Source organism: Stenella coeruleoalba (assembly GCF_951394435.1).
Source record: "Stenella coeruleoalba genome assembly, chromosome: 6".
NCBI lineage: Eukaryota > Metazoa > Chordata > Mammalia > Artiodactyla > Delphinidae > Stenella > Stenella coeruleoalba.
The window spans coordinates 118970280-118990955 of NC_137151.1; the positions used below are offsets into that span (position 1 = coordinate 118970280).

The 20676-nt window shown below is 45.6% G+C and overlaps 1 protein-coding gene across 1 annotated transcript in view; it reads right to left on the reverse strand.

Annotated features, from left to right (window-relative positions):
• Nucleotides 1-248: 248 nt before the first annotated feature.
• Nucleotides 249-20676, reverse strand: part of SP110 (SP110 nuclear body protein) — a 40019-nt gene continuing 19591 nt past the window's right edge. Inside the window, 13 exon segments of the mRNA XM_079924560.1 lie at nt 249-848; nt 1932-2072; nt 2666-2737; nt 3030-3185; nt 3189-3209; nt 3749-3868; nt 4346-4459; nt 8551-8557; nt 8559-8593; nt 8964-9106; nt 9568-9666; nt 17431-17499; nt 20016-20165. Coding sequence (XP_079780686.1) covers nt 735-848; nt 1932-2072; nt 2666-2737; nt 3030-3185; nt 3189-3209; nt 3749-3868; nt 4346-4459; nt 8551-8557; nt 8559-8593; nt 8964-9106; nt 9568-9666; nt 17431-17499; nt 20016-20165 — 1241 coding nt within the window. The 3' untranslated portion in view covers nt 249-734.

The window sequence follows — 20676 nt, forward strand, 5'->3', positions numbered from 1 at the left end:
TTTTGCAAACCCTAGTGAAATGTGTTTAGGCAATGAGCATCAGTGGCTACTAAAATCATTAGGGGAAAGGGTGATGTATAACAGATGGGTCAGGCTGGTAACACCTGAACCTGCTGGACGATCTTAACATTACAAATGAATACACAGCTCCCCCTGCGAAGTCTCTTTACTAAAAAGCCAAATCGAAGTACCCCTCCATCCCCCGCCCACCCAAACCTGAATCTAAGCAAGACTCTAGATCTAACTTCTACTTTACAGAAAACGCCAGGGAGAAAAAAACATGCCACTAAGGGGATGTAGAAAAATCCAGAATATGAAAAATGTTATTGGACAAAGACCCCACGTTATCCAAAGAGTAGACAGCAAGGAAAAAAGGCAGTGGGGAATTTACAGATGAAAAGAGCCTTAAGAGATAGATTAGCCAAATTCAGTGTGTGGAAGCTGTTTGGATCCCAATTCAAACAACAGTTGTAAAAAGATTTATGAGACAACGGGGAGACTATGAACTGTGATGGGGTATTTAATAGTATTAAGCCAATATTTAATTTTTTTGAGGTGCGAAATATAAAAAGAAACAATAAAAGGCGGTGGAGGGTGTGACAGTGCTCTGAAGGGTCTGGATTTGAGTCAAGAGGCAGCCAATAGCATTCCAGACTCGTTGGCAATCTAAGGAGGGCCAGGGCCACATCATCTGGATCCTGAAGTTGGGATGCCTTAGTTCGTCCAGAACAGGATCAAGGAGGAACCTGGAAGCTGTTCTCACTGGCTTCATGAAAAACAAGCACTTCTTTGAGGTCCTTTTCAAATTCTGCCTCTAAATCCAGTCCTACCTGAGCAAAGTCGGTGGCCTGAAAGAGAAAAAAAGCAAACACACAGAGGTCTAAGGACGAAGGATTAGGGCCAGCAAATCACTCGTGCTTTTTTGGAGCCCTGTCCTCCCTTTCCCGAACACTGTGTTTCCCCCGCCGTCAGGCAGAATAGGTGGGAAGACGCTGCCTGCCGCTCAAATGTTCAAATGCATGAGACCCTGCCTGGTTGTTAACTTAGACCTGACAGGCGATCTTGACCGATGAGCTGATTTTGACCCCTGCAAAGCCTGAGTTTGGTGCAAAACAGAGAAAGATAAAGCTTTTCTTGAAAGCCCACTCTTTGAAGAAAGGTTGACCCTTCTGTCCTCCAAGGCTAAGACTGTGCCAGGCATCAAGGGGCTCCCTGGGTTGACTCTTTCCCCTCCAGCCCCGTGGATGGACACCAGCTTACAGTGAACATGCCAACTTGTGGCACACAGGAGAGGAAGGAGGCTGGGTGGAGATGAGAATCTACCCTAGATGTGTCCCGAGAAACACCTGTATAAGTGAGAGTAAAAATCAGGGAAAACTCAATAAACTAAAGCTAAGAATGCCTTGGATCGCAAGGTAGCTCAACTCGTTGACTCTCCCTACTAACGAAGGATGGAGGCAACACCAGCTGGAGGCAAATCCGGATGTTCGAGTCCACTGGGAAGTTCAAGAGTAAAAATCCAAGCATGAGCATCCTGAATGTTTAATTTATTTCATCTAAGTTAATTAATTCATTTATTTCTGTGTTTCTGAGGCAGGAAGGACCATGGAAGCATGAACTGCCTTCCCCCTAGTTTGAACAGGGAGGCAGGATGAAATTGACTCCTCGGTGGGAGGAGCGTATCTTTCTGAAACTGAGGATGGATTTCTTTTCAGGCACCGTTTACAAGGATCCTTCCCTGTCCTGCTTGCTGTTCTTCCGGACATCCTCCTCTCCACCCCTGGGGTTAGGAGGCAGTTTTCTTCTACAATCCTTGTCTTTTTGAGCTCTCCCCGGGACAAGACTGGGTAAGCTTCTTGCAAGGCTCTGCTGCGCCAGAAATGCGGGGAAAGTAGAAAGCATGCGAAACGGAGGCAGGAAATGCCCTTTACCTTGTAAAATGTTTTATGGTTGCGAAATATCAGGCGTATGTCCCGTAGAAACCAGGCCACTGTGTACACTTTCTCAGCCAGCCTTTCCTTAACCAGGTCCAACCACATGGCTTCCCTAAAGGGCTCACCATAATCTCGAATCTAGCGGCAAAGCCATCGAAGAGGTGATGTTAGCATAGCCGTCATCGCTGAAATGGATCCAACACAAGCCTTTATTTCCAGGGTAATACTGATAATAACGTCCGACATCTATGTGCCAGGCATTGTTCTAAGCTTTGCCACTATATTAACATAGGATCTCCACAACAACCCTAAGAGACTGGTACTATAATGACCCCTGTTGTATTGATGAGAAACCAAGGGATGGAGAAGTTAAGTGACCTACCTAAGATTTCACAGCTAAAAACTGGCAGAGCTACACTGAACCCACAGTTCAAGTCTCCTGAGTCTGTACCCTCACCGCTATGCTCTCTCTAAGAAAGACATTCCCACAGAAGAGAAGGAGAAACTGAGATACGGGGCAGGAGAAGCAACTCGTCTGTGTCCCAGAGCTGGGATGCGATGGGGTGGAGTTTGAACCCCATTCAACTGTGGCAGTGCCACTCCAGAGTCTGCAGCGAAACCTTCTGTTCTCTGCAAATAGAGGTACCTGCAGGACGCATGCTCCACATTTCCAGAATGAGTTTAACGTCAGAGAGATGCCCAGAGGATGAGAAACATCTAATAGGACTTACATTACATGGGGCCTCCGTGAAGAAAGAGCTTTGTGGATGACAGTAGGCTTTCAAGAGGAGAAACTCACATTTCTGTAAAGTGCGAAGAGGGATTTAAAGGGAAATGTTATTTGGAGAAAGTGAAGCCAAGCTTTTGCCCAGGTACCACAAACAGGGGCAGCCAAGCACAGCGGACTTCCGATCCCGTTTACCAATATGCACCATGATGGGGGCGGGGGGGTGAATTCTGTTTGTCCTCCATGTTTGGGCACTGAAGCTCCATCCTCTGAAGTGAGACACTGAAGGCTTCCTTTGGGTGCCCTTTCCTGGACCCTTTGCCTCTTTGAGGGGAAAGGGGTAGGCTTGGGGTTCCCATCCGACTCACCAACTGCTCCTCGGGCTGCATCTGCCTTGCCAGGACCCCAGATTCCCCAAGACACTGCTGGCTTCCAGAAGACTCCTTCATCCTGCAGAAGGTGCAACTCCACGTGCCCCTGAGGGGCCGGACATAAGTGAGCGAGGGCAAGGTCCCTGGAAACAGTCACCGTTTTCCTTTCGGGAATGGCTGATGGGTGCGGCCGGGGATGAAGGGGACACCTCCTAAGGGGGGGGGTCTCCCATCAAGGCAGCGACAAAGGGGTCAGTGTGGTGTCAGGTTAAGTGGTGGGCTCTCCTTCCCCCCTCAGAGCTGCTGGGAGAACAGGGAGCCCTGCCCACCAGCCCCAAGTATTGGAAACTGGGTCTTAAGCCCCTGGCGGACCCAGGCTCCCAGCCTGTCGAGACCTTGGGGAAATGGGAGAAGCAGGCCATGTTTCCTGCCTTTTCTGAATACTCACGGAACACAGACAACTGGTGTTTTTCGTCCCTTACCCTCCTTGGACAGGAGTCTGGGTTACGAAACTAGGAAAGGCCATCTCCCGGAGGCAGTGGCAGTCAGGGTGGCCCAGCCACAGACTCAGACACCGATACCAGAGGGAACACAGGCTGCAGCCCCACTGGGCTGCGCTGGGCCACCCGAGCCCAGGATGCTCTTCCACGTGGAGAGGAGCGACCAGAGGCAGAGCCTGGGCAAAGTGTACGCGCACGAGGCGGACTGCGTCTCACTAACCTCTTGGCCTCCGCAGGTGGGATGTGACAGTCCTCATGAAAGGTCCTTGGACAAGTGTCACAGCAGAGCAGCGGCCCCCCTCTACAGCATACCTCACATTCCCTGGAGTTTTCCTGCTAGAAAGGGAGATAACGCAGGCACCGCTGGGGTCAGAAGGAACCGCGGACACTGACACTGCGGGAATCTGGAACACGGCGTTCGGGTCCCACTAGACACTTCGGCCTGACCCAGTGGGGCGTGCACTGGGAACGCCCGCAGACGAAGGACCAGCCCGGCCTTGCAATCGTGGAAGAGCAGGCGGCAAGAACTGCCACATCACTGCGTGAAGCACAGATTGTCAGAGCTGGAAGGGGTTGGAAGGTCGTTTAAGTCCTTACTGCACCAAGTGTGGTCTAAGGACCAGCGGCATCAGCGTTATTTGGGAGCTGGTTAGAATCGCAGACCTACTGAATCGAAATTTGCCTTTAACAGGATCCCGGGGAGGGTTTGTAAGTACACGAAATTGGAGAAAACACAGCTTTGGGCAACTGTCTCATCTGACAAGCCTTGGAAAGGAGGAATGCTTTTTCTCTGCAGTCAAAGTAAGTTAGTACCTGAGTCAGGTTGGCCCCGAGGCTGCCCGTGCCTGGGTCAGAGCTGTCCTCATCCGCTGTGCGCCGTGCCAGGCAAACGTGTTGGCAGCTCAGAGGACAGCCTCTGACGTTTCGCTGACACACGGAAAGAAAGATATACAAAGACAGAGAGTTTCTGTGAAATGTGTTGTTTGGGGGGCCTGAGGAACCATAGGGGTCTTTCTCATGGCCTTAAAATGTAGTAAATTCTACAAGTGATTTATGTGAGGAACACGGTCTTTACGGCTGGATATTCACAGGCAGGAACCCCGGTTCCGCTCCCAGCCCCACAAGACAGACAGTGCTGGGCTCCACGCGCCCAAGGGAACATTTTCTCTGCACTAAAGCTGGGAGTCAGGAAGAGGGGTCCTTCTGCCTTTGCCCGACTGTGATACTGTCCCCACCAGAAGGATGGAAGGTGGTCAGGAAGTAGACCATCAAGAGCTGGAGCAAAGCCTCAAAGGGCCTGGGAATCAGTTACACCCAAGGAGAGAAACCCTGCCACTTCCCTCAACCGTCCATAATACAAATAATGAGGACCTGGGCAAGGGCATAAGGGATGGACATGTTTTGTCCATTCGCAAAACTAGTCACTCAGCCAGAGTGAAAAATCTTCTTGATCTGGGACTCTGTTCACCTCTCTTAACTGGGGGGGCTTCCTGCTCACCCTCTCCACTTACTAGGCCCCAGGGCCTCATAAGGAGGACTCCCTGATCCTGAATGTCAGGGAATCTTTCTGGCCTTCCCGTCCTGAACTTGTCAGTCTGCCTTTCTCTGTTCTTGGGGTTGACACTCTACGGCCATTCTTGCCTCTGACTGGACACGTGGCCTGCCCTGGTCCAGAGTACAGATGCCAGTTCCCAGATAGCCCAGACCGGCCCAATCCTCCTGGCTGAGACCCCGGTTGGGTCCAGAGCCTTGAGCACCATTGCTCAAGGAGTGAAAGTTTCCAGCACACATGATATGATAAAGAAATGGTAGAGAAAGGACATACAACCCCACAATCACATTCTGTAATAAAGAGTTTGACTCCGGTTTTCATGTTTGACTGTTGATGGCTTCAAGCCCAACTTCCCCTCTTGGCACATCTGGGCAAGGTGATGGGAAAGCACACGCCCTCCCTCCCTCGACCACAGTGAGAAGTTCAAGCCAGACACACCCGCCCCAGCAAGGGAGTCCTCACCTTGCCCCACCGGAATAAAACGTCGGGCTTCACCCTCTCTTAGCTCAAGCCATTTTCAGATCAGCTTGGGTGGCCTACCTTGCCTCTTCCCAGAAAGACTCTGTATGTGGGTAATAAATCTTTCATTCTCTCTTAGTACATGTGTTGCATCATTGCTTTCACTATCTGAACCCACTTGGGTTAGCAAGCAGGAGTCTGGGTGACCACGCCCCCTGCCCAGTGGCCTTTCTTCTTTTGCTGTGGATTGCTAACTGGCTCTGCTCCCTCCTGGCTTACGCTTTGAGCTGTGTGGCTGGCTGCTGGGCCACGGCACTGAGGTTGCGGGCATCCACCATGAGGCACCATTCCCTCTTTCCAAGTTTAAGAACAGGCCAAATTGGGCAGTTAAATGGAGAAAAAGTAGAGATCATCACTCTTGCTCTAAATATATAGATCTTGTATTATAAGTTTCTATCCTCGAAGGCCTTGTTTTAATTTATACTGAGTTCTATTAACAATTTTAACAGAGAGGAAGGTCCATTTTATAAAGCTGATTGTGTCAAAGATTTAATTTTATTTTACTTTATTATTTGTTGGATCACAGCATCAATGCCCACTATAGGATATTTTAGGGCAATGAATGTTATGACCTCGGGGCATTTAGGTAAGGCAACAGTTTTGATGGTTAAGGTAAGGTATACCAGTTTGTCCTCTGTTACATGTTTGGTAAATACCCTAAGAGGATAGCGGGTACCTTGTTTAAATTTAGTGGCATACCGTTACTCACAAAGGAGCCCCACCCATTAAAGTCCCTATACCCAATATTATTGCAATTACTGATGCCATCCACTTAGCGAGTGGTAAATGCTTTACTGTCACAGATTTGGCTAATATGTTCTGTTCAGTGCTTATTTCAATAGCATCTCAGCTGCAGCTGGCCTCCACCTTTGCAGGGATACAACACGCCTTTACCTGGCTACCATGGGGTACCTCTACAGTTTTGCCATCACACACAGTCTCTGCAGGCAAAATTGTGACTGCATCCGACTTCCCCCGGGAGCACAGGTACGACACCACACTGATGACATCCTTCTCCTCTGACATACTCATTCAGAATATACAACTACTCAGAAAGGAACTCAGGGAAAGGGAAGGGTCATCACCCCACACGCAGTACAAGGCCCTACCAGCTCAGCAAATCTCTGGGCTTTGTTTGGTCAGCTCAGGGCTGCTCTATTCCTGACACTGTCAAGAAACGATAACTGACCCTCTGAATACTCAATCCCACAACAACTGCCCAACATTTTTACCCCTTTTGAGCTCTGAGGGTAACATAGTCCTCATTCACAGGTTTTACTTGTACCCATTTAAGCTGTTATTTGCACCTCAGCCCACTTTGAATGGGGACTCCTCAACAAAAGGCTCTAGAATTTGTCCAAAAAAACCCCCCAAAAAACAAAAGCAAAAACTATCAGTCCCCCACTACATGCCATTAGGGTAGCAACTTTTGGCTGCATACTCGGCCCTTCTGGAAGTAGAGGCTCTCACAGGCCCTGAGCTGCCCGTTTTGCCTTGGGTCCAGGGAGCAGCGCCTGCAGGGCAGCCACAAAACACGTGCTTATAGTATTAGCATCAGATCTCTTGCTGGTACACATAAACAGAGCTAGACACCAGTGGAGACTGGGTATACTGCAGAGTGACAGTGACATGCTGAAAAATGTTGCTGGGGGAAAGGCCTGCACTGGTCCATTCATGATCAGAACTAAACTTTGTTTTCTTTATCTCAACGTGGCTCCTGATGGAGGGACTGAATGGTCAGGTCAAGTGTGCCCCTGGCTGTCATTTGCTGACTGGTAGCATTATGAGTAAGAAGGAACTACAATATTGGGGCCATTAAGGATCTGGATTTTAAATATCTTTATTTTGTTTCTGGTTACAAAAGTAATTAATGATCATTATAAAAATTCCACCTGTACAGAAATATATCATATGGAAGTCAAATGTACCCTGTAATCCCATCCCAGAATAACTGATTCTTTCAGATATTTTTTTAGTCATAGCCTTACATATTCACGTAAGCAATGTCTTTCCATACACGTTCTTTCCAGTTTAAGCTTCCTGAAGCTTTCTTGACCCTAAAACCCTTGGGTGGTTTTCCACTGACTGAAGGATGGGTCTATACCTGCAAACCATCCATTTTTAAAAAGTATTATTCTGTTGATGTATCAGTTCATTTTACAACACTGATGGACATCTGTATTCTTCCCTATTTTTTGCCATTACCAGGAGCCTCCCTAAACATACCAAGATATTTCAAATCAGCATGGAAAAGATGGTTTGTACAATAAACAGCTTTGGGGGATCATTGCCTTATAAACTTTGAATGAATCCAGCCAAGTGTCAGGCTAACCTCCAGGGCAAGATGGGAGAGGCACCACTGCCTCTGCTGGAGGTTCATATCTAACGGGACTGGAAGTTGTATTTACGGAAGTAAAGACAGGTGGGGAGGGGCAGCGGGTAGAGCCAATGGATGACTGCCATTTTCACCTGGAGGCAGGCTGTGCAGAGACAAAGCTCAGTTCAAACACATTATTCCATTCTGGTGCTACCAGTAATGAGCATGTTGAACTGAGGAATACTTGGAGTTCAATCAGCGATGATCTTCTTATTCTTTCTTATACTGTTCTTGTCTATTTCAATACCGTATCTACTTTTCAAACTAGGGCACTCTATTTCTGACGTCTTTTGTTGGTAATCATCCAAATATACAGATCTTTTCCTAAAACACACACTTTTGTCCTAATCTTTAAAGAGTTATTTGCTTCCCCTTCTTAAAATTAACTTTGAAAATAATGGTGGCATGTACATGTACCAGTGTGCTGAAGCAGTTGTCATGAAGATGCAGTGCTGAAACGGGAAGGTGACTTGAGGCTGGTAAAGTCGAGAACTCCCAGGCAAGCCTTGGGACACAGAAAGTCGGCAACATGACGACTGAGAATGTGGTAGAAGTTCACTTGCTATTTACCTCTCTCGAGACTTTTTCTCGGAGGACAGAGCAGAAGTCCTTTCTGAAAGAGAGGGTGGGTCAATGAATGGGGTTGTTCTCGAGGTTCTTCTTTGGTAAATATCCAAGTTTCCACTTCCTAATGAAACAAGACAGGTGTCTCTGTCTCCATCTAGTTTCCTTCCAGCCCACCCCCTCTGATACCACCAGGCTAAGCTTCTTGAATCCCTCCTTGCATTTAAAGTTCCCCACCATTAGCACCAATCTATGTTCCTAAATTTCTCACCCACAATGTTTTTCTATGATCGTTTAGCTTTTTCTCAGTCATGCTGTGGAAGCCTAATGGGAATTTCTTCACCCTTCTGATATTGAAATTCCACTCATCCTTCAAGGAATTAAACTCATCACCTATGTGTCCCTTGTTATTCCAATACCTGCAGCAGCTGTTCTAGGGTCTTTCCTCTACAAAGCACACTCCGCTTCCAGTTCTTTGATTGTTTCCGTTTTCCTTCAATTTCAAATTCTCTTGGTGTGAACCAAAGTCCCTTCTTGTTCTGAATACACTTCTCTGAGGAGCCTGTAAGGTAAAGACAGCCCATTCCTGGATCCACTTCCGTCCTCTTTGAATTCACCCTAAACCTCCAACCCCCTACTTGTGATGCTCTACCTTTCTGGGTCCAGAGACTCCCTGTGAGGTGGAAGCAGTAGCAGGGGAGTCTGATTCCTCCTCTCTCAGATTGAAGGAAGCCCTAAAACCTGCCCTACTGGTGAAGGATTGGGACAGAATTTGCCTTTTATGTGGCTAGGACATGTGTCACAGGGTCCATGGATGACTTCCATGTGGGAGGGGAGTGGCCTGATCGTCAGATGTACCATGACATTGAAAAGGTTGAAAATTCCTTCTTAAAAAGCATTGCTTTTTCTGCAGCCTAGCCTGCAGGGTCCATGTCCTGAACAATGACACACGTGGATATTTCCTTCCCTTCTAGTGATTCCTTCATCTAGGGTTTCCAAAGAGCAGAAGATCGAGGAACTCACCTTGTTTCATTTTCTCCTTATATAAAATCCCCTTTGCCTTACCACAGGTCACAGGAAGTTTAGGAGAGTGAAAATCCAGAGTTTCATCTTCAGGTTTTTCTGAAAGTAGAAAAGAACAGATTAGCGTTCCTCAGTCTTCATTCTGTCTCCCTCATGAATTTTTCATGAATTCTAATAATAATAGTAATGATATATTACTATTATTGCTAATAATAGTAATAATAATAACATGAGTGGCAGTAGGGAGCGTCCTCTGGTTAATTCACAGGAAGTCTTCCATTTTGAGTAGCAGATGAGATATGTGAACAGAGGGGTCTCTAATAAACAAAACTACCCCTGCCAACACTACATCAAATAAAATAATTTAATAAAACATACTGTGCTTCTTCAGTGAATGTGTTTAAATTCACAAATTCATTGACTATCACCTGAAGTTCCTTATTCCATAAGCATCCTGTTTATCCCTCTGTGCTGATGGGAGTTGCCTACCCAAAATATTTCTTTGCATTCACGTAGCTGGAGAAAATTTCTCTGTCTATGATTTTATTGCCTGATTCAAACCAAGATGGGGGTGAGTGAGGCAGTTATCACTGAAGGGATAGTGTAAGTCTTCATCGTTTGGTCGTTCCCCTGCTTCTTCCTCTATGAGTAAAAGAAAACCCTGGAGAGCTCTAGACTAGTTTGCACATTGCCTATGGAGGGATTTGGCAACTCACAGCCCCTGAGTAAGGATCTGGGGTTCTGATTCAGGAGAAGGAATTGTAAAAGGGTTAACACAAACATCAGCAATTCCTGCTTCCCCTCCCCGCAGCCTCATTGTGGGTGAATTCATTAGAGACAGACCACAGGAGCTGCTTTTTTTTTTGGATTTTTTTTTTAAACATCTTTATTGGAGGATAATTGCTTTACAATGGTGTGTTAGTTTCTGCTTTATAACAAAGTGAATCAGTTATACATATACATATGTTCCCATATCTCTTCGCTCTTGCGTCTCCCTCCCTCCCACCCTCCCTATCCCACCCCTCTAGGTGGTCACAAAGCACCGAGCTGATCTCCCTGTGCTATGCAGCTGCTTCCCACTAGCTATCTATTTTATGTTTGGTAGTTTATATATGTCCATGCCACTCTCTCACTTTGTCCCAGCTTACCCTTTCCCCTCCCCATATCCTCAAGTCCATTCTCTAGTAGGTCTGCATCTTTATCCCCGTCTTGCCCATAGGTTCTTCATGACCATTTTTTTTTTCTTAGATTCCATATACATGTGTTAGCATATGGTATTTGTTTTTCTCTTCTGACTTACTTCACTCTGTATGACAGACTCTAGGTCCATCCACCTCACTACAAATAGCTCAATTTTGTTTCTTTTTATGGCTAATATTCCATTTATATATGTGCCACATCTCCTTTATCCATTCATCTGATGATGGACACTTAGGTTGTTTCCCTGTCCTGGCTATTGTAAATAGAGCTGCAATGAACATTGTGGTACATGACTCTTTTTGAATGATGGTTTTCTCAGGGTATATGGCCAGTAGTGGGATTGCTGGGTTGTATGGTAGTTCTACTGTTAGGTTTTTTTGTTTGTTTGTTTTGTTTTTTCTGCGGTTTCGGGCCTCTCACTGTTGTGGCCTCTCCCGTTGCAGAGCACAGACTCCGGACGTGCAGGCTCTGCGGCCATGGATCACGGGGCCAGCCGCTCTGTGGCATGTGGGATCTTCCTGGACCGGGGCACGAACCCGTGTCCCCTGCATTGGCAGGCGGACTCTCAACCACTGCACCACCAGGGAAGCCCCTACTCTTAGTTTCTTAAGGAACCTCCATACTGTTCTCCATAGTGGCTGTATCAATCTACATTCCCACCAAAAGTGCAAAAGGGTTCCCTTTTCTCCACATTTATTGTTTGTAGATTTTTTGATGATGGCCATTCTGACTGGTGTGAGATGGTATCTCATTGTAGTTTTGATTTGCATTTCTCTAATGATTAGTGATGTTGAGCATCCTTTCATGTGTTTGTTGGCAATCTGTATATCTTCTTTGGAGAAATGTCTATTTAGGTCTTCAGCCCATTATTGGATTGTGTTGTTTATTTTTTTGATATTGAGCTGCATGAGCTGCTTGTAAATTTTGGAGATTAATCCTTTGTCATTTGTTTCATTTGCAAACATTTTCTCCCATTCTGAGGGTTGTCTTTTCATCTTGTTTATGGTTTCCTTTGCTGGGCAAAAGCTTTTAAGTTTCATTAGGTCCCATTTGTTTATTTTTGTTTTTATTTCCATTTCTCTAGGAGGTGGGTCAAAAAGGATCTTGCTGTGATTTATGTCATGGAGTGTTCTGCCTATGTTTCCTCTAAGAGTTTGATGGTGTCTGGCCTTACATTTAGGTCTTTAATCCATTTTGAGTTTATTTTTGTGTATGGTGTTAGGGAGTGTTCTAGTTTCATTCTTTTACAGGTAGCTGTCCAGTTTTCTTAGCACCACTTATTGAAGAGGCTGTCTTTTCTCCACTGTATATTCTTGCCTCCTTTATCAAAGATAAGGTGACCATATGTGTGTGGGTTTATCTCTGGGCTTTCTATCCTGTACCATTGATCTATATTTCTGTTTTTGTGCCAGTACCATACTGTCTTGATTACTGTAGCTTTGTAGTATAGTCTGAAGTCAGGGCGTCTGATTCCTCCAGCTCCGTTTTTATTTCTCAAGATTGTTTTGGCTATTCAGGGTCTTTTGTGTTTCCATACAAAGTGTGAGATTTTTTGTTCTAGTTCTGTGAACAATGCCAGTGGTAGTTTGATAGGGATTGCAGTGAATCTGTAGATTGCTTTGGGTAGTAGAGTCATTTTCACAATGTTGATTCTTCCAATCCAAGAACATGGTATATCTCTCCATCTATTTGTATCATCTTTAATTTCTTTCATCAGTGTCTTGTCATTTTCTGCATATGGGTCTTTTGTCTCCCTAGGTAGGTTTATTCCTACGTATTTTCTTCTTTTTGTTGCAGTGGTAAACGGGAGTGTTTTCTTAATTTCACTTTCAGATTTTTCATCATTAGTGTATAGGAATGCCAGAGATTTCTGTTCACCAGTTTTGTATCCTGCTACTTTACCAAATTAATTGATTAGATCTAGTAGTTTTCTGGTAGCATCTTTAGGATTCTCTATGTATAGTAACATGTCATCTGCAAACAGTGACAGCTTTACTTCTTCTTTTCCGAGTTGGATTCCTTTATTTCTTTTTCTTCTCTTATTGCTGTGGCTAAAACTTCCAAAACTATGTTGAATAATAGTGGTGAGAGTGGGCAACCTTGTCTTGTTCCTGATCTTAGTGGAAATGGTTTCAGTTTTTCACCATTGTGGATGATGTTGGCTGTGGGTTTGTCATAAATGGCCTTTATTATGTTGAGGCAAGTTCCCTCTATGCCTACTTTCTGGAGGGTTTTTATCCTAAATGGGTGTTGAATTTTTTTGAAAGCTTTCTCTGCATCTATTTAGATGATCATATGGTGTTTCTCCTTCAATTTGTTAATATGGTGTATCACATTGATTGATTTGCATATATTGAAGAATCCTTGCATTCCTGGGATAAACCCCACTTGATCATGGTGTATGATCCCTTTAATGTGCTGTTGGATTCTGTTTGCTAGTATTTTGTTGAGGATTTTTGCATCTATGTTCATCAGTGATATTGGCAAAAACCCCTGAAAGTTAGCAGAAGGAAAGAAATCATAAAGATCAGATCAGAAATAAATGAAAAAGAAATGAAGCAAATAAGAGCAAAGGTCAATAAAACTAAAAGCTGGTTCTTTGAGAAGATAAACAAAATTGATAAACCATTAGCCAGACTTATCAAGAACAAAAGGGAGAAGACTGAAATCAATAGAATTAGAAATGAAAAAGGAGAAGTAACAACTGACACTGCAGAAATACAAAGGGTCATGAGAGATTACTACAAGCAACTATATGCCAGTAAAATGGACAACCTGGAAGAAATGGACAAATTCTTAGAAAAGCACAACCTTCTGAGACTGAACAAGGAAGAAATAGAAAATATAAACAGACCAATCACAAGCACTGAAATTGAAACTGTGATTAAAAATCTTCCAACACACAAAAGCCCAGGACCAGATGGCTTCACAGGCGAATTCTATCAAACATTTAGAGAAGAGCTAACACCTACCTTTCTCAAACTCTTCCAAAATATAGCAGAGGGAGGAACACTCCCAAACTCATTGTACGAGGCCACCATCACCCTGATACCAAAAGCAGACAAAGATGTCGCAAAGGAAGGGAGACAGCTTTCCGATGTGGTCCTGATGATCCTGCATTTGGCTCCATCTCAACCCTCATCTCAGTAAACAAGCCTCTAAGGATGGAAGCCTGAGGGCGAGGCCTCTGTGGAGCTCTCCCGCATCTATTAGGTCACTTCTAGTAAATGTGAGCAAACGTGGCAAGTCTGCTAGAAGTCAGCAATTAAAGAACAAAGGGAGGGACTTCCCTGGCGGTCCAGTGGTTAAGGCTTGGAGCTTCCGATGCATGGGGCCCAGGTGCGATCCCTGGGGGGGGAACTAAGATCCCACATGCTGCACGGCGGGGGCGGGGGAAGAACAAAGGGAGTTCATAGAGATGAAAAGCCTGGTGGAGGAAATGAAAAGAACAAGGAAAAGCAGAATGGAAAAAAACCTAGTGTGATTGGGAAGACTAAGTACAGGGGTTCTTACAGAACATAGAGAAAAGGCACAGGGTGAAACTATGCCTGCAAAGACATGGCCTGGGGAGAAGGCCGGAGCTCTATGACTTGTACACAAGGGGCCTGGCGGGGGATGCAGTGGCTGGAGGAGAAGCGCTAGTTACGGGAATAGTGAAAGCAGCACACACATTCTATTGTTTATTTTCACTACAACCTGTAACAAAAGAAAGGCAACGGCAATGATCCTCATGTTATAGATGGGGGACTCAGGCGCAGATTTGGAGAGAGAATTGCTGGCGGTCACCACACTGTGTGAGACAGAGGTAGCACTGGAATCCGGACGTGCCGGCCCCTAGTCTCATGCTCTTTCCATGGCATCAGAAACACCGCAACAAGACTCCACATCATATGATGGATAACAGCACAGAGACATGACGTTAAATCAGAAGTCACAGCCAGGGTGGAGGTGCTAAGGAGACAGGAAAAGCTGATGCGGATGGAGAGCTCTCAGCCTTTGCCTGGACTCTTTGCTTCCTACTTGTGTTTCCTAAAAACACTAGGAGTTTTTTTTTTTTTTTTTTTTTTTTTTTTTTTTTTTTAGTGTAAAGGACAAAGGACTTGGGATTAAAACACCTAGGTTGATTTTAGCTCATGCAAGTCTTTTATGCTCTAATTGAATCTGGAAAATGGACCGAAAAATACCTCTTTGAGGATTAAATGGCAAAATGTGGAACAAAGTGCTTTGCCAACTGTAAAGTGCTGTACACACTTATATATTGTTGGCAGGGCCTCTGCATATGGTAGTGTGGGATGTGCACTGAATAAGGATTTCCCCTTTACAGTGGGAGGGTGGGGAGCTCCTAGTCACATCAGAGCTGTAATCTATTTGCACACTTCCACGTTCTTCCAGCAGAGGGCAGCAAAGGGCCTGGTCTCAAGAATCAGCTCTGACAGACGTAGGTCAAGTGTATGGTGGAAGGGGCACTTTTTCAATTTCATGAAGTTCACTGTACGCGTCACTGGAGGCCCTGATATTGGTATTCATACTTGATGAGGAAGAATGAATAATGTATTGATTTGACAGTTATTTAAGCACAAACCGCAAGGCACAGAGGAGACATCGAGCAATGACCAAGATGGACCCATGTTCTGACCTCATTTGAGTTTCGCTCAGTGAACAGGATGTACACAGACAGTTAATTACACTTGTGATAAAACAGAAACAGACTCACAGTCTTAGAGAACGAACTTATGGTTACCAGGGGGGGAAGGGTCCGGGGGAGGGATAGTTTGGGAGTTTGGGATTGACATTAACACGCTGCTATATTTAAAATGGATAACCTAGAGACTGTCATACAGAGTGAAGTAAGTCAGAAAGAGAAAAACAAATACCGTATGCTAACACATATATATGGAATCTAAAAAAAAAGGTTCTGAGGAACCTAGGGGCAGGACAGGAATAAAGACGCAGACTTAGAGAATGGACCTGAGGACGGGGGGTGGGAAAGGGTAAGCTGGGACGAAGTGAGAGAGTGGCGTGGACATATATGTGCACTACCAAATGTAAAATAGCTAGCTAGTGGGAAGCAGCCGCATAGCACAGGGAGAGCAGCTTGGTGCTTTGTGACCACTTAGGGGGGTGGGATGGGGGGGTGGGAGGGAGACACAAAAAGGAGGACATATGGGGATACATGTATATGTATAGCTGATTCACTTTGTTATAAAGCAGAAACTAACACACCATTGTAAAGCAATTATACTCCAATAAAGATGTTAAAATAAGTAAATAGAAAAACATAAAATGGATAACCAACAAGAACCTACTGTCTAGAACAGGGAACTCTGCTCAATATTATCTAACAACCTAAATGAGAAAAAAATTTGAAAGAGAACAGATACATGTACATGTATACCTAACTGAATCACTCTGCTGTACAGTAGAAATTAACACAACAATGTAAGCCAACTCTACTTTAATAAAATAAATTTTTTAAAAAAGAGATCTGATACTATCAGAAACAAATGATACCTGTGACAAGAGCAACCAAGAGAAAATACCCTCTGCCTGCTGGGTCAGAGAAGGCTTTGTTCAAGGTGACCCGGAGGCTGTGTAACAAAGGAGGAAGGAGGGCGAGGGGGTTGGCCTTGGGGACGCAGCGTGTGAAGGAGGGAGGAGACATACTGAGCAGGCCCTGAGAAGGATGGAGGGTGAAGCGTTCATGTCAAAGTGACGATGCTCAGAGAAATCAGCCTGCTGGCGACCCTTGGGGCTCTGGGTAGGGATTGGAATATGGGTGTGGATTATGTTCTATTTCTTGACCTGGGTGCTGGGTACATGTGGCCTTTCCCTTTGTATTCATTCCTGAAGCTGTACAGTAGGTACCTGCATTTTTCCACAAGCACGGTGCATCAGTGCTCCTCAAGATGCCGGCCTGCGATGAGACAGGAATCTGACCAGAATAGAAATCAACGCACTGCTGTTTCCACTGGGGTCTTGCTAGGAAACCAGTGTGCTCAGAGTCACAGCTGATTTACAAGCTCCTGATTTTTGCAGACCTGCGGCGAGCAGGCTTGTAGATGTCACCAGTCTGTGGACCCCAGATTGGGTAGCACCTGTTATACTTCAGTAATAAGTTAACGGAGAAAAAAGGCCAGTGTGGCTGGCGTCTAAAGAGGGAAGGGAGAGTGACCAGAGATAATGCCCAAGAAGTGTGTTATAAAAGCAGAGGGAGGGACGTCCCCGTTGGCACAGTGGATAAGACTCCACGCTCCCAATGCAGGGGGCCTGCGTTCGATCCCTGATCAGGGAACTAGATCCCACTTTCATGCCGCAACTAGTAGTTCTCGTGCCACAACTAAGGAGCCCGCAAGCTGCAACTAAGGAACCTGCCTGCCGTAACTAACACCCAGCGCAACCAAATAAATGAATAAATAAATATTTAAAAAATATGGCAATGCTTTAAGAAAAAAAACGAGAGGGAAAATGAATTCAAGGAGTGGAGGAAGAGGGGAAGGAGAAGGAGGGAGAGGAGGACTGTGTCCCCAAGAGACACACCAGAGCACAGGGGGGCAGAAGCAACGGGGTGCTCACCCCCAGAGACCAGGCGTGCAGCCCTGACCAGCACAGCAGGCCAGGGCCCTGGGGAGCCTGAGGGCGAGGCCCTGCCTCTCACTTACTTACCCTTTATGGGAATATTTCTGTGACAACTTGTTGTTGCACTTGAACAGACATCTTTTATCCTTCCCTTTTCTAAAAAGAAAACAATGAATAGTCATTTATAACTGGAAACATAGATTTACGTGCTTTATGTGTCACTATCTCAAAGTAATTTTTTCTGTCTTTCTACCAGTTTGGAGAGCAAGAGAGACAGGAGTCCTTATGAAAGAAAAATTATAGCATTGACCAAAAAAAAATATAGCAAGCTCCAGGTAATAGATGGGAAGGTTAAACGTATTACAGAAGGCAAATTTTCACAAATTAATATATATTAATATAACATATAACAATATTACATATATATATATATACTTAATACAAATACTAGAAGTAAATAAAGGATGTAGCCTTATAAATATTACATAGAAAGGGCTTTTTAAGGCAGAAGTACAGGGCATAAAGCAGTGATCCTCAATGATGGGTGATTTTGCCCGCAGAGGATATCTGGAAATGTTAGGAAATCTTTTTGCCAGACTGGGAGGCGGGCGCTGCTGCCGTCTGATGGGTGGACGCCAGGGATGCCGCTGAACGTGTCACAACGCATAGCACAGCCTCTGCAACCAGAATTAACTGGCCCCAAATAACAACAGTGCAAAAGCTGAGAAACTCTGACATAAACCATACCGGAAAAAATAAACTGATGTGCCTAAGACTCTCGGGAATTCCCTGGCGGTCCAGTGGTTAGGACTCCGCGCTTTCACTGCCATGGGCCCAGGTTCAATCCCTGGTCCGGCAACTAAGATCCCACAAGCCGCACAGCATGGCCAAAAACACCCGAAAACCAAACCAAACCAAAAAATCGAAACCCTCCACAGCCAAAAACTTCTCAAGTAAAAGACAAAAACAAAATAAGAAAATCGCAGCAACAAGGGGTTAATCTCCCAAATTGATGAAACAACAAAAAAAGAAGAGTCACATATAAAAATAGGCAAATAGGAATAGGGGACCTTCAAAAGAAAACATTCTGAAGAAAAATGTGTTTAAAAAACAGGCATCTTAGTAAACACAGGCTAGATAACGCTGTAGTCACCTATGATTCTCCTAAATCCCAGTGGTTTATTACAGGTGTCGGCAAACTACGGCCCAAGGGCCAAGTCAGCCCAATGCCTGTCTTTTTCTTTTTTAATAAATTTATTTATTATTTATTTTTGGCTGCTTTGGGTCTTCGTTGCTGTGCACGGGCTTCCTCTGGTGGCGGTGAGCAGGGGCTACTCTTCGTTGCGGTGCGCGGGCTTCTCATTGTGGTGGCTTCTCTTGCTGTGGAGCACGGGCTCTAGGCATGCAGGCTTCAGTAGTTGCGGCACGTGAGCTCAGTAGTTGTGGCTCGCGGGCTCTAGAACGCAGGCTCAGTAGTTGGGGTGCACGGACTTAGCTGCTCCGCGGCATGTGGGATCTTCCCAGGCCAGGGCTCGAACCCGTGTCCCCTGCATTGGCAGGCAGATTCTTAACCACTGTGCCACCAGGGGGGCCCCCAATGCCTGTTTTGGTATTAATGTTTTATTAGAGCGCAGCCAGGCCCACTTGTTTATATTTTTGTCTCTGCTGCTTTCACGCTACAATGGCAGCATTGAATAGCTGCAGTAGAGACTTTATGGCCAGCAAAGCCTAAATTATTCACCCTCTGGCCCTTTTTAGAAAAAGTTCTTCAAGCTTTGGCTTGAAAGTAGCCCTCTCACTTCCACCCACATTTCTTTGGCCAAGTCACGAGGCCATTCCTGAGTCCACAGGGCAGAGGTGTGTGACCTTCTGAGATGCTGGTGAGCAGTACTGTGACCTTCCAAAGCATATTTAACCACTCACAGAGCACAAAGAAATTCCAAGGAAAACACTGGTGGACTATCATTCTTGGCCTTTACGTTCGACAAACAGAAAAGTCTTGTTATTTCTGGTGTTCGTGAAGATGTAGGGAAGAGGGTGTCCACACCGCATTCATGGGAGTCTAAACTGGCAACAATTTGATCATCAGTATGGGATTAGTTTAGTTTATTATTTTAGTTTAGTTTAGTTTTTGGCCTTGACGCTTGTGGGATTTTATTTCCCCAACCAGGGACTGAACCCAGGCCCTCTGGAGTGAGAGCACAGAGTCGCACCACCAGGGAATTCCCAGTATGGGATAATTTTAAATATGCAGACCCACTGACCAATCTGCTTCACTTCCAGAAATAAACCATTAAGAAATAAAACAGAGAATGTGTCCACTTCGAAGTCTGATGCCACTCCCGTCACTGGATCCGCCCGAATCAGAGAGGAGCCCCCAGACTCTGTGGAGCAGAGGTGGCTCTGCTGATAGAAATGTAAACAGTAGACCCAGGGGAGTGGGGATGGGGTTCTGCAGGGCACAGCGGAGGTGACCTGCACCCTGAGAACACGGTTACCTCTCCCAACAGCCACCCCCAGACCAAGAGACTCTTGCTCTGTCTTCACGCCCATTCATCTGCCCCCTCCTTCCTTCTGTTAGTAACTTCATGCATCTGCGTCACCCTGCGCCTGCTCCACGGAGCCCCAGCCACACGGAGCATCCAGGTGACAAATTCCATCGCCAGCCTTACCCTCCGGTGCAGGCTTTGGGGCACGTTCAGCCCTTGCTTTCTGGGCCCGTGTCATGACCTTCGAACTCCTGGTTGAGTCGTCCTTCCTTTCAGTCACCGGCTCCACCACTTGGAGCACCTCTTGGGTTCTGCGTCCAGGTGAGGCTGAGCCTGGGCCAAAGAGCGATTTGTGAAGAGTTTTCATTGGGGTCCCAGTGGCCCTCCCCCTCCCCGAAGCTTCTCGCACTCCCAGTTCCCTCACTTTGAGATCTCTGTACCCACTGCCTCACTTTTATCGTGCTATTTCTCCATAATTACTCCTCTCTTCTCTTGTGGGTATCTTTCTGTCTCCCCCAAACTCCTGTTTCTCTTTTCCCCCTTCAACTTCTCTTTCCGACTATTAATTACATGTGTATCAACGAGAATCTAAGCTCCATGAGGGCAGGGAGTTTTCTGTTTTGCTCACTGCTGAGTCCTCAGAACCTAGGACATGTGCCAACACACCCCTCAACTCAATTCATCTCTGCGGAATGAATGTGTAACAGGCAGCATGTTTTAGAAAATATTCAAATTATGTATTTTTCACCCTTATACATTGTCATGTCCAGGGTTCCCTAATTATTAAATCAATAAATTTCAGGGAAGGGGCAGATGCTGGCTAGATCTGAGAAGAAACTGCTCA